Here is a 14,309-nt window from a genome sequence, read left to right on the forward strand (position 1 = left end):
CGAGCTCCAGGAGTCAGGCTGAATATCAATGGAGTCTGGGTGGCTTGGTAGGAAGGCACAGCTCTCACCCCTTCAGATTATCAAATTATAATTGGCTCATATGGGAGAAAAGGAAGAACAAGCATTTTCATCTCCTTAAAATCTCATCTGATGTTTATCCATTTGATCTAAAACCACCAACAACTATGACCCACAAGCACGACAGAAGATGTGTGCTGGCCATGGGAAATAGCATTTATTGGATTAGCTGGGGTGAAAAAAGTTTTGAAGGTCTTTTGCACAGGAATATTTCCACAAAAGTAAAAATAAAGCTGCAATTTTACAAGTAGCTGTAATTTTTCAATTTAAATTCACTGAAAGAGAATTAGCATGATTCATCACTGTGATAGAAGTGTCTCTGAAGAAAATGCTTAAGATATCTACTCTATGTACCTTTCTTTCCAGGAAGATTTTACTCACTTCTTACAACAAAGAATCACTGTACCTTAAATGGTTACTAAAGTTTAAATGTGTTGAAGAATTAAAGGAAATCAATATTTAAATAAACATACATGCTGAGATCAGTTAAATTCATCATACTTAAAAATACCTACTTAGGTGGAAAATGCAAGATGCATGTGAAGGTGAAGATTATGATTACACAGAAAATACAGAAGGAATAAAACAGATTCACTTTCCACCGCAGTAAGTGCAAAAGAGCAAAAAACCAGTAGCATGAAAGGTGACTTTCTGAGATTTTTGGGTACGCTTTCATAATCAGCATAGGCCAGTTTCAGACTATAATAAAACATTAATACCCCAAAAAAGGCAAACTGAGCACATGTAAAGGAAATTATGCTTGAAATTTATCAAGTTCTTGGAAAGTATTAGAAGTTGGTAAATGACAATTATCCCGGGATTTTTAGACTTTTAACATAATGGTTTTATAATGCAGGAAGATTACCAGAAACATGTTGTTGAACAGTGTAATTTTAATTTCTACCACGGAAGATGAATGGTGAGGTCACACAGTTTGTTAATGCTGTATTCATTGTCAGTTTAAAGCTTGTTAAAAAGAGCTACAGAAAAGTCTCACGATACTAAGCAAATGAATTCCATCTTGTAGATCTTTCAAAAAGCGATAAATGTAAAGAAATGTGTGTGAAATAGCTGACTCTGTACATCTAGGTTACTCAGAAGATAGTTTTAGAGTTATGGATGCTTTGTAAAAAACACGGACCTGCCCAATTTTTTTTACTGCTGCTGAGCTCGTAATAGGATATTAAGAAATGAACAGAACACCCTTTTAGTGTGCCAATATTTTTAATACTGCATGCAGTTCCAGTCACCCATCTTTAACAGTTTGCAAGAATGTGGTAAGAATTGTTTAAAACACCAGGTTAACACAGAGGTAAAAGTACTACTAATAGGCATGCTGGCACCAACAGTGTTAAAAAGTCTGCCTTAGTAACCAAAGGGGAAAAAAAAACCAAACCAAAAACATAGTTTACAATAACAATATTGCTCTTTGAATTTAAAAAAGTACATTAAAATTGATACTGTAATATTTTGTAATTACTGTGATATTTTTAAATGACAGTAAGGCCAGTGATTTTTCGGTCCCACATGCAACAAAGAATGACAGAATCATAGACCAAGTGCAAGGTCCTGCAGATGGGTTTTTCACCAGAAGGGACCATCTCATTTCTGCTAGTCTAATCCCCCACACAAAGCAGGATGAGCTAGATAAACCCGGCTGCTCATGGCATTGTCCAGTCAATTTTTAAGTATCTCCAAGCACAGAGATTTCACAGCCTCTTTTGGAATCTTGCTCCAGTGTTTAACTACTTTTAATGTGAAATTTTTTTCTCTTGTATACAATTGCAATCTCCTGTGTTGCAACTGTGGACCTCTGAGAGGAGCCTGGCTCCATCCTCTATACCCTCCCATCAGCTACCTGAAGACAAGACCTCCCCTTAGCCTTCCCTTCCTCAGGCCAAACAAACCCAGTTCTTTCAGCCCCCTTTTGTACATCAATGAGATAATGGCTACTGTTCTGCATGCTGCATTTGGTCTGTATTACTTCTGAAATGTGAGCTTTGGCCTCTGCTTCCCATTTAATTACAAAATGGATATATATATATTTTTTTTAGCTCAGAAGCAATTCCTGCAAAGCAAGAGCCTTCATGATTTTTAGCAAGTATAGTTAGAAAAAGGATCTTCAGGTCAATTATTTTGCAAGAAAAAGAAACACATGCTAGGTTCTTTCTAAAATGAAAGTGCCAAGCTTTTCTCCTTTAAGAAATAAATTGCATACTTCAGGTTTAAATGCGGTATGCAGCTCACTTAAGAGTTGTTTCCTGTGTTTACATATTGTCAAAAGGGACTTGACCTTTCATAGCCAAGTATGAAAGTATAAAGTAAGTAGAAATGCACCTTGCAATAGCCAGATAGCACTTGGCTGCTTTAAGAACCTGACAGTAGTTCATGGTGATCAAAGGCAGCCGGCCCAAACTCAGGGAAACCACCACAACGGGTGCTTGATGCTATGTTAGTACCTAATCCAACAGAACACTGATCTTTCACCAGACTTTGAAGAGCATGCAAATTTCTATCTAATTACTCATGCGTTTACATCACAAAAACACTACCACTGACATTTTTAGCCCTGTAGAAAAGCACTATGCGAAGATGGAATATGAACTACCTCCCATGATCCCTTATTCAAGATTAATACATTAAAGGACCACAGAGAAAGAATGGACCAAGTTAACATCACTTACATCGTCTTTGAAAAAATTCAAAGCATCTTTCACAAAATCTAAAGTAAGTTAAATAATGACAAAGTCAAATCTGTCAAAAAAAATCTGCTGCTCTGGAAGGCAGAGGAGAAAGATGGACAATGAGGTATTTGAAACAGGTTACGGCCTACGGGAAGCATCAGTTTGAGTTAACACAGTATCGGGGTGTTCTCACTCTCCTTCCCACACAACTTCCATTATGTCTTGCAAAACATCTTGAAAATCATTTTTGAAAAGCATGAGCAGACACTACCAGTCCCAGCCAGTCAGCAACTAAGCCACTAAAGTAACTTCTATTTCTGCTAATTCTGTGATTGCAGATCAGAGCAGAGTTTTACCTATATTTTGTTCAAATAGCTCTGTCTTGAGTTCATAAAAACACTGGCATTTGGGTTACTTCTACATACTGATAAAACAGTATTAAGAGACTTTTCTTAACAGCATTGAATTGTATTCCTAATGAAAAATGTCTGCCCCCACAATGAATAAACATTTATAATCTGCATACAGAACGAATTATGATTATTTTCTACCTGTAACTGCACTCTGTACTACAGCTACAGTTTTCAGCAAGACAACTCACAACAGTAAGTATGAACTGGTAACTGAAGTCTAGTGACAAATGTTTACTGTTTGTCCTAATCCATGCTGCTTTAACAGCTGCTTTCTTTGCTTAAAGTGCCTAGATGAAAATCAAAAGGTCCCAATTTCTTCCCCCAGGCCTCATCTCATTTACGGGGATCCTCCTGTGAGGGTGTTGAGTGCACTTCCATCACCCTAGGGGTTTAGCTGCCAGAAGGGCTCCAGAAAGGGAAAGATGCATCTTGAAAACACCATCCAGCTCTGCTTCCCTCCTTGTTGTAAAAATCTTAAATTCATAATACCTAATAGCACTCTTCTCTATGCTGTCCTAATGTCATCTTCATAGCTAGTTATCTGTCTATGCACAAAGATCCTAAAGGAGCTCTCCATGCATAGATACCACGACCAGTTGCTTTGGCTACACCATTTGTTTCACAGCCAGACACAAGCTCAAGCCTCTATCCAGGATCACAAACCACAGCAGTTATTCCATGGCCATAACAGCTGCTCAAACTGAAATTGTAATCTTGCAAGCTTTGGATTGTTCCAATACAAGGTAGGTTTTCAGTTCACCATGATAACCAGTGACAAGCAGCTCAGCTGAACATTTTGTGCTATCTTTGTACTCTAGAAAGATCAATGCAGCAGTAGCATAACTCAGATCTCCTGGAAAGCCTGTTGCAGGTGGAATGACCAAGGGCTCACTACCCCAGCAGGCCAAACACTCTCACTGAGCCAATGCTTTCAGCACAAGCAAATAACATACAGTAATGGCTCCACGCCACTTGCGTTCAGCGTGGATTAGGTTCTTTTGGTGCTTGGTATTTTCCAACAACAGGTCCAAAGTCATCTTCTGAAGACCTAATTTCTACACATTGCTCTTGAATAACTGCCAACAGTCTATAGTTGTGACAAAGGGCATAGTCTCACAGTACCTGAAAGAAGAAAGGAGAGCAGGTATACTGACAGTGATCAGGGTCAGCCAGCAGTCCAGCGGTTGCTGAGCAAGTCTGCAGTGAAGAGGCACACCAAGCCAGGTAGTCAACACATCTGGATCCAGATCAGCGAGGTACGTGGCTGGACAACCACATAGATGCAACCTAGCTGAGGTAACAACCAAGGCCAAGGGCCTGAGCTTAAAGACAACTCCTGAGTGAAAGGGGAACCCCGACAAGACTTCTCACAACTCTTTCCACAGCAGTCTGACTCAAGATTACAGGGCTGCACCATACCCAAGATGACCTTCAGCACCAGCAGCCAAATGAACTGCTAGAGGATGGGTTATCTGGGGCCCTGACACCTCCTATCCTACAAATACCTACTCCTCCTCCTTATTGGTGATGGTGCAGATATCAGTGTCAGCAATAGCACTCAATAAAATTCTGACACCCTTATTTCCTCTTCACAAGACTCGTAAGATTTTTAAAAACTACCTGAATCTATTTTTCCAAGCATGTTGTTTTGGCAAAGCTCTAAGTAGCCCAGACAAGAAAGCTGTCTGAAGTTCAGGAGGGGCAGGAGCAAGGGGAGCAAGCTCCCATCCCATGCCAGATCAGATTTCCTTTTTATTCCGCAAACATTACATGCTCCGTATGATCCAGCTACAGAAAGTGCTTCAGAATTAACTTTAAAAGCAAGGTTTCAATTTTTATTTTCAAAGAAGTCCTGATAGTGTAGTCCACAAGGCTTCACAGATTTTTTTAAAAAATAAGATTAAAGCCAAGTATGGTAGCTACAATATAAGGGTAAAATAAAATACAATACACCATCCCAAAATTTTAGTTTAAAGATTATAAAAAATTGGTGATAAAGCAGTATCTTCTGTACTACAACAAACTAGATCTACCAGAAACAACTGAGGGGCTTGTCCCCCCTCCCCCCGCTTAGCTCTTATAGCTGCAAAGAGGAGTACTTCTACTAGATATTTAATCCTATACTGCAACAGATGATGTAAAAGGACAACTGTAAAAGCAGCATGGATTGGGACAAACAGTAAACATGTGTCATTAGGCTTCAGAGTTACCAGTTTAAATTTTACTGCTATTAATTTTCTATGTATTGTTCTGACAGGCTTCAGTTTGGAGGCAGACCAGTACTGGTAACATCAGAGAAGCTACTGAGATGAGGTACACACAAAAAAAACCAAACCCAAAGCAACTTCTGTATACACGTATGTACGGAAGAGATGGTTTTCCTCTCCCAGTGTCAAGAAACTCCTGTGGGCTATAATACCAGCGACCCATCTTACTTCCTACCACTTGAAAAAGGCAAAACAATCTCCCAGTTATTCCTTAATTGCTTACAAGAAAGTCCACTCTCATCACCCTATTTAAAGAAACCCAAAACAACAAACCAAACCACAAACCCCTTTAACCTCTACTTTACTACTGTACTATCCAGTGCACTAAAAATTTAGGTCTTAGGAAAGTAAATTTCAGAACAGTTTCTTAAAATCCATTGTTTCCACAATTATGTATTTGATGGGAGCAACAACAGGGACAATAAATTCACTGACAAGAACCTTATTATTGTATTGAGACAATTACAGTTTACCATTATAATATTTCATCATTCTGATTCCAACCTTGGTTTGTTTTCCTAACTCACACCTTTAAAAGACCATGCTTCTCCCCTTCCAAAAGGCAGCACCTTTCAGAGAATTAAGGTGATTTCTGCAGAGTGTAAAGTGAAGGCCTGTCTACAGGTCAGGCAGCTGCATTTATACTCCCTTGACAACAAGCACAGTCCCTATTCTAACAAGGGAATTTTATACCCCTCCCTGCTCCCCACCCCCGACCAAAATTAAGAGTCTTCTAGAATACATCCAGTCCCATTTCAGACAGAGAAGGGTAGGGCTCTTTTAAAAAGGTAACGAAAAATCATTATTTCTTAATACATGAAGACCAGTGCTACTGCTTAAATGAGCGGGCTTTGGAACAGCTGGGGGTTTTTAAACTTTCAAAGCAAAATTTTCTTAGTGTATGGAATATTAATCAAAAAAATACTCTTTCCAGTACTAACGTCTAGCCTACACCAGTGAAAGCTGAGAAGCAAAGGTAATTAAGAATGGTATCAGCTGTGTTTCTTGCATATAAAGGCCATTGTTCAAGGTGTGCTGATCTCAGCTAATACATGTTCTGCTTTCATAAAAAGTTCTAAACCAAAACCACCTTAAGGAAGACATTAAAAAAAAAAAAAGCAAGCTTTGGTCAGTTAACAGCCAGCTAAAAAAATACATGAAAAAACCCCCATAGCAATGCAAAATTCTTCTAACTGCAAGAATACAGAACAAGAGATACACACTCAGTATTAGGCAAGTGTCATACCAACATGTGTTTTCCCAATGAATTACATAAAATGTAGATTTGCAATGCACTAATTCTGCAAACCCCAAAGAACGTATTCTGTGAAGAAATGGAACATTCAAAATTGCACAAAGCGACAGGCACATAAGAGCTTGCTTGTTAAAGCCGAACCGCATCCCTTCTAGGAAATGCTTTCTGAATACATAAAGGATATTTTCATAATAAATGTCACATCTCTTCCCCCCGTTCCTTCCCCAACAACACTTCCAATTCTTTTACAAGCTGCAGTGGGTTTTAAAGGAGCTCTATCCGAGCGCTTGACACAAAAAAGGCTTTGAAGCACACCAAACGTTTGCCCTTATTCTACAGAAACTGTACAGCGATAACTTGGCTCTTCCCTCCCCCCACTCGGTACCTTTCTAGGGTAGTGACTTCACATCCTTTGACATCAGCACAGCTCGAAAGGGGGATGGGAGAGTTACGGCAGAAAGCAGTAAAACCTGCTTTTAACTATGTATGCAATGCCTCTACGAATTCTTAAATCCTCCCCAAACGCATTTAACAGATAAAGGGGTTTTGATCTCCGCCGGTTCTCCTGCGGCCGTAGCAAACCGAGAGGGACCGGGCTACAAAGGACTTCCTGCTCCCCTTACCCAGCACCACAATAGCCATTTATTAGCTCGTCAGAGGGTCGCGGTTCTCCCTCGCACGCACAATAACTCACCTCTAATGTGCAAAAGGGCCACGGGCTGGAACGGCCCATTGGAATTGGCTGCGTCAACCACCATCCTGCTGCCAGCTCTGTTACATGTCAACATCTAGGCTCCAGCAGGCAAGGCAGTGTATTCCTTAAGGCAAGAAACCAGCCTCCATTTTAGTTTAAAAAAAGACAGAAACTGAAGCGCTCTGCAGCTGGAGGGAACTGGCTAGTTAGTGATGTCAGCGGGCGGGAGGAGCCCCATTGGCTAACGGCAGCAACTTCAAATGACACCGAGGAGGCCGCAAATGAGCGGGGGCTGGTGCGGGGCTGTCACCGCGCCCCGCGCTCCCGCGCCGGCACGGCGGGCACGGCGACACCCCCGGCCCCGGCCCCCCCCCGCCGGGCCCGGCCCCCGCAGAAGCGGAGCTCGGCAAACCCCCGCCCCAGGAGGTGACGGGTCTTTTGCGTTTGCCTTTTTTTTTTTTTTTAAAAAAAAGGCACAAAAAACACCCCCCCCCCCCCCCCCAACCAAAAAACAAACACCACCAAACCTGGATGAGCTCACGGCTGCCCCGTTATTTCCCCCACAGATAACACTCGGTATGCACCTGCTACAAAGAACGCACGCGTTTTATTTTTTTTCTGTCCTGAAAAAGCCAAAGGCTTAATCTTTCCTTCAGCAAGGCTGCCAAGAACGACCAAACAGGTGCTCAACTTAACCGTGGAAAAACACAGCATTAAGGGCAACATCTACAACTTTAGCTTTCAAGAGCCCCATTACAAGGTAGTGCACAGTAAGATACAGGCCCTTGAATTATCATCATCATTGTTTTATAAACGTAAGACCTCATACGCATTCCCAGGAAGTGTTTTATGACTCGTGGCTAATATATATGTTATGAATAAAAACACATACATACGACATTCGGGAGAAAAAAACCTCCTGTTTCATGCTTATCTGAATGTTTCTTTCAATTGAAAAATGGACCTATCTTAAGTTTAACTTAACGTTGTTAAACTTGGATATGGCAAAACTCAGGTTTTCCTTTCTAGAAAGTTCAATAATTACAAGTAACTTTTATTATTAGAAACTAATGTATTGCAGCACTAAGAACCAATATATAGGCATATGAAAACACCTTTGCTGCATAATCCCAGAAATACAAGAAAAGCGCAGCATAACGATTTCTAAACTTTTTAGTTAAATTACTTAAGGTATTTGGAACAAAACTGTAAGCAACCTTTTCTTCATCGTATGAGACTTGCACATTTATTTTTACAATGAGCTATTTGAAGGACCATTTTGTCTCCTAGGTACTGCACCTCTGGGAGTGATCTTCAGAGAAACAGACAATGTTATACTTGCACCATCTCCAAATCTGTGCTTCTCCCCAAATACTATTTGCACCAGTATGTCACCTTTAAATATTTAGATTACTTATCTATGACACTGTCCTACCTTATACCTGCTCAAAAATGGAATAAATCAGAAAAAGAGGAAGATGCTTTTCAGTTAGGTAATTTGCTGATGAAAATTCGGAACAAAACCAAATCATAGGGCATACACGTACCTGGTCAGAAAAATTACATCGCACTACAATAATACAATGTCAATGGTGAGTTAGAGCTGTACTGAGTATTATTGAATTGGATGAAGGGAAAAGTCTAACTGGGATATAAAAAAGTGGAATATACAGATGAAGAAATCAATTGGATTTACTGATTGCTGACAAGGCCCGATTTGAAGTAGTTCCTCCTAGATATCACGGTTGAAGAAGGATGTAAACCTGATGAAAAAGCTCAAAGATGACCAATCTAGAAAATATTACTTAATTAAAAAAATAAAGCTGCTCTGTTCAGTGTGGTGTGGGGAGGTTGGGGTTTTTGTTTTTTTTTTTTTTGGCTCATTTTTGTTTGTTTTGTTGGTTAGTTTGGGGATTTTTGACAGAAAGGACTAGACTGATAATATCTAAGTATTTTAAAGAGTAATTATGTAGATTGAGGGAATTAGTTTTTCTACATTCACTACAGACAGTAAATTCCTCCTACATCAAGGAACATTAGGTTAGATATTAAATCATCTCGCAATAAGCATAATGAAACAAAATAAGAGACTGCAAACTTTCCAGTAATTTTAAAAAATGGCCAAACATGAGTGATATAAATGTAGTTGATCCTGCTTTTGAGAACATCAGAATGGACTATATGAACTTCTGATGCCTTTTTAAACTTTTTCCCTAAGACTATAGAGACTCAAATAATTTGTCCTTCCAGTCTAGGCAAAAACAGGGGAGCTATATTCTCAAAAATGTCAGGTTATATATCTATGTATCCCTTGGGTATACCTTAGATGTGGAGTTTTAGTCTTATAAAACCAAAAGCTACCATAGAGATATGCCTTTAACAGAATGAGATGTAAAAACAAAACCAAGACTGACCTCAATACAAAGTTTTCTACAAGATCTTGATGGATGAAGGAGAAAACTGAAGAATAACTCAGACAATTTTTTCCAATATTTTCATATGCAGAATTTTGCAAGCAAATTCTGTTTCTTTTCTCCATCTAAAGTACAATTAGACTGTTCTATAGCGATAAGCCGCAGCATGAAGTGGCAAAAATTACATTTAAAATTCCAGTTTATCTAGTAACCACATCTTTAAGAAGCAGCTGTTCTCTTTCATCTCTATTCCTGTATTTGCTTTAATGGTCAACTGCTGCTTCTGTCTCTCTGAAGCTCCCTGCGAAGATTAAAATGGATATGAAGCCTGCTGGTCCAACGGCACACAACTTAGCTACTCTTCTGGTATACAACACAGCAAAAAGGGAATGTTCCTTCAGTTACAGTGCTATTTCCTATTTTATACATAAGCACAGCTTAAATAGCTGGAGGTTCATTAGCAAATTTTAGGTAATGGTTTAAGAGTCAACCCCCCTACATTGTTCTTCACTAAAGAGAGTAAATGCGACATCTGCAGCGGTAGCAGTAGTATTGGCAGAACAGCAAGTCACATTCAAGTAAGTTTTCTCTTCCAAGATACATATACCCTGTTCACACTTCCTGCTCTTTGCAGGACTGTTACATCTGAAGCCAGTACTTAGTAAACTACCATGAAACTGGTTCAAACAGCCATAATTCAGTGTATTTGTGGTGTGCTTCTGACAGGAGACTAGTGGAGTTGAAGGACTTCAATCTTTATAAGACCTTTTGCTCATTAACAAAATCTGGTATCTTCTCACCAGTCATATGGATTGGGAGGTACATTCTGCTCAGGAGGTTTTTATACCCTCCCTTTGTTTCAGCCTTAAATTATTTGATTTGCCACCAAAAGAAAATATTTACTTAAGTTGAATTATTTTGAGCAACTTCATTTGAGAAAAAAATTGCAAAGAAAATTGAGTTAGGAACTGACTTATTAATGGGGAGGGAAAGAATATTAGTGCAAGTGGAATAGAGCTAATGAATATCAATGGGAGGAGGAAGAGCTTACTTGAACAAATTTACGAAGACACTTCTGTTACAAGAGAATTAAAAAAAGCATTAACTTCAGCTATACATTTTTAGAATTAAATGAATGAAAAAACGTATTGACAGTATAGCAAAACTATTACAGGTTTCCTCTGAACCTTGTTCATAGCTTCTAACTTCCTGATGATGGGAATGAAGGAAAATCCTATAAAGTTCTTAGGATACAATTAAATGTGTTACGTTTAGGATCCAGCACTATAGCTGGTAAATTCTCTTTACACTGGGAGGCTACATAGTATTTCTTTCAAAACAAATACTCCATTTAGGCTGTGATTTAAAAAACCACCACACCCCCCACCCTAACAACAAATTCACCTGCCCAAAGGTTGCCCTTATTTCCATTCTGAACTAGCTACTATTCTAACTGATAGTGGCAGAATCAACAACATATAATTAAAATTGTATGAACTTCTATTTGCATGACAACACCTTGGATAAAGTTGGTTACCTCTCAGACTATAAGAGGAGTTTTCATTTTTGGATTGGGGGAGCAGGGGGCTACTTAGTCTGAACTCTGAGGTAACTAAAGGCATAATTCCACAACTGCCGAATTTGCTGTTCCTCAGCAACCTAAGCCACCCTAGTTGCAGACTACTTCAGTCCCCTTGCTGCGTTTCCCTCAGCTTTATTTTGCTCTCATCTGCTTCAGTGGTCATCAGATCCACAGCTGAGCTGGTTTAGCCCACTAATCCAACAGAAAGCCACTTACTTCATTGTCAGGTTGGTTCTCTGTTAACTTAGACTGTGTTCCATGGCAGCCTAAGCTGAAGTAAGTCTATATGAGCTACTGCTGCAATCCCACCTCTTCTGAGGCACATGTGTGCAACTGTCTGAAATCGCTGTACAAGGGCTTGTGCAGCTGCATAGTTGAACCAGATTAGAACTGAGCAGAGTTAAAACGAGAAGGAAAAGGGGGAGTTTGAGCCACATTGATTCCATTATCTGGTTGACCAGACAGCCACCCAAAAAAGGGACAGGAATAAACATGACTTGCTTTTATTGGTAGGACCAACATTATTTTTTTCCCCTCCAATTATAGCCTAAGCAAAACTTACCATTCTCACAAATGATGTCAGGCTACAGAAAATAAGGCTCTCTTCACAACCCTGAACAATGAGTTACTCAAAGACAGTAACTTTGTTTTAGGGGAGAAAGGGCACTGGATACTACACATTCTGGAGGAGAAACAGCAGAAATAGGAAGGATACTGGGCTTCTACAAGGTTCTGACACAATTCCAGAGGACAGCCAAGAGGAGATTCTTCAAGGAAACAGAGATGGTAAACATACCATGTTAATACCTAGCTATCAAGAGATATACACAGATAAGAAAAAAATTCTTACTGGGATGAATGAAACGGGTACAGACTATCATTTGGCTTCCTTAAAGAATTCCTAAGACTGAAAGCATGGCAAAAGATAGTATTCTACCTTCCACTTGAGAAAATAATATTTAATCAGTTTTTTCTGTACTAGAAGGAGTAAAAGTGGAACTGGCAAACATCTGCCTGTGACTGGGTTTGTCTCTATCTGGATTTCCTAGTATTTGCATGGTCACTGTAGCACACAGACTCAACAGTACCAAGTTTTCATTCAGCCAATATTGTATACTCAAAAGTTTCTGTAAGTGGGGGGGAGAAATCAATAGATATCTGTTCAGTTCAGAAAGCTGTACAGCACCAAAAAAAATCATTAGTTACCTTAAAAGAAATATATTTTAAGAATAGCATCTGGTACAAAAACATATTTCCCATGGCAGACTGCAGAAGCTTGTTTCAAGTATTGGCACGCTATTTTAACCAAGCCCAGTATAAAAAGCTAATGTATACCACCAAACTCACTCCTGTCTGTGGCCTTATTACCTAAGTCATCCTTGTCATTTTCAAGAAACAAAGTGTAAAAAAAAAGAATATATATATATTTAAGAATAAAAACTTGAGAGCATGCTAGTTATCCAGCAAACACTGACTTATATTTACATGTATAAATATTGCATTCAATGTTTGATCAGTAGAGGTCTTATGAAGGGAGAAGTTCAGTGGAGCAGCAAAAATGTTTAGGTCCGATTATAATGAAGACCTGTGCAATGGAACAAAATGTTCTTTTTGTAAATAAGGGCATAATAAAAAACATCTTAAGAGATTTCCAAACTCTGAATTCAGAGACAGGTTAGAATCTAGAAAAGAAGACAATACCACATTTTAAATCCGATTTTTATGGATTCTATCCAAGCTTGAGTGGAAACAAGTTTGGTAGGCAATGCTGCCAGTGACAGATGTAGAGCATTCTTCTAACACTTTCAGTTGCTGACTAATGAGTAGGTGTTTGATAGGGCAGTTGAAATGAAGAACGGCTCATTAATCCAAGCCTATGATTTCATGTAAAGCTAGCTAAGAAAAAAAAAAATCACACATTCAAGCAAAGTATTTTTCTCTATAACCTTTTTTGGGTAGTTATTCACTCACTATCATGTTTCTTAATCTTTAAAATGTTACATCGTAATTCAGACTGGATAGTTGCTAAATATTTTAATATTAATCATGTGATAATCATTAAAGTATTTACTCATTTGATAGATCATATTTTCCTGTAGGAACACCAAACAATTGCCAGTATTTGCTTTAAGAAATGTATATGCTTACCACGCACATATTTTAATAATTCTTCTAAACATTTGAAAGAAAAATAAATACAGGAAAGGCTGTTTATGCAACACTATAATGTTTTTAACATCAAAGTTCAAAGACAAAGTTACTAAATTAACATGGCAAAAAAAGTCTCCGCAGTTCTTTCACATAATACAATACACGCTCTCACTGACACCTAACCATACTGATGTAGGAAAGAACAAACTCTATTGTATTATTGTTTCAATAAATTTGATACAATATTGGGCTGCCAAAAATACTATAAAAGCATGAGTGCAGCCAGGACCAGGATAGCACTTAGCATACTGAGTTAGTCCAATGTAGTTCATGTACAAGGGAGAAGAGCATCATCTGTTTCACAAAACTGTATTCATCGATGTTTTGCATGAGAATTAATTTGTTTTGCCTCAGTGTTTTGCCTTTTAAATGCATTACGTATTAGGGCAAATTATATTTTATAGTAGCATTATCTTGTTTAATCCACCATCTTACTTTGCATAAAATACTTTTAGCGTAACAGTGATGCTGCCACCTTGCAGCTAGACAAAATTCCTTAATTGCCATGCACACACACAAGAAGCATGATTAAACTGGAAAGGCTGAAGTACTGCACCTTTGTTCTCTACCTAATTTACAAATGGCAGGAGCAGGTTTCTGCGATGAAAGTGACATAAAACATTGGAGATCTCCAGTCTCAACAGCTTATAAGAAAAGTGCTCCTCAAAACCCAAAGTAGTCCATTATCACTATGATTCCCATAAATCCAAT

The 14,309-nt window shown here is 38.8% G+C and overlaps 1 protein-coding gene across 4 annotated transcripts in view; it reads right to left on the reverse strand.

The window, feature by feature from the left end:
• Nucleotides 1–14,309, reverse strand: part of PPP2R5C (protein phosphatase 2 regulatory subunit B'gamma) — an 85,620-nt gene that overhangs the window by 46,767 nt on the left and 24,544 nt on the right. Inside the window, exon 1 of one of the 4 annotated variants that reach the window (XM_069783452.1) lies at nucleotides 7,392–7,715. The exons of the other annotated variants lie outside the window; for them this stretch is intronic. Within the exon in view, the coding sequence (XP_069639553.1) occupies nucleotides 7,392–7,485 (94 nt within the window). The 5' untranslated portion in view covers nucleotides 7,486–7,715. Of the gene's footprint in view, nucleotides 1–7,391; nucleotides 7,716–14,309 lie in introns of those variants that run through there. 4 annotated transcript variants of the gene reach the window in all.

The sequence above is a fragment of the Haliaeetus albicilla genome, chromosome 5 (assembly GCF_947461875.1).
Source record: "Haliaeetus albicilla chromosome 5, bHalAlb1.1, whole genome shotgun sequence".
Taxonomy (NCBI): domain Eukaryota; kingdom Metazoa; phylum Chordata; class Aves; order Accipitriformes; family Accipitridae; genus Haliaeetus; species Haliaeetus albicilla.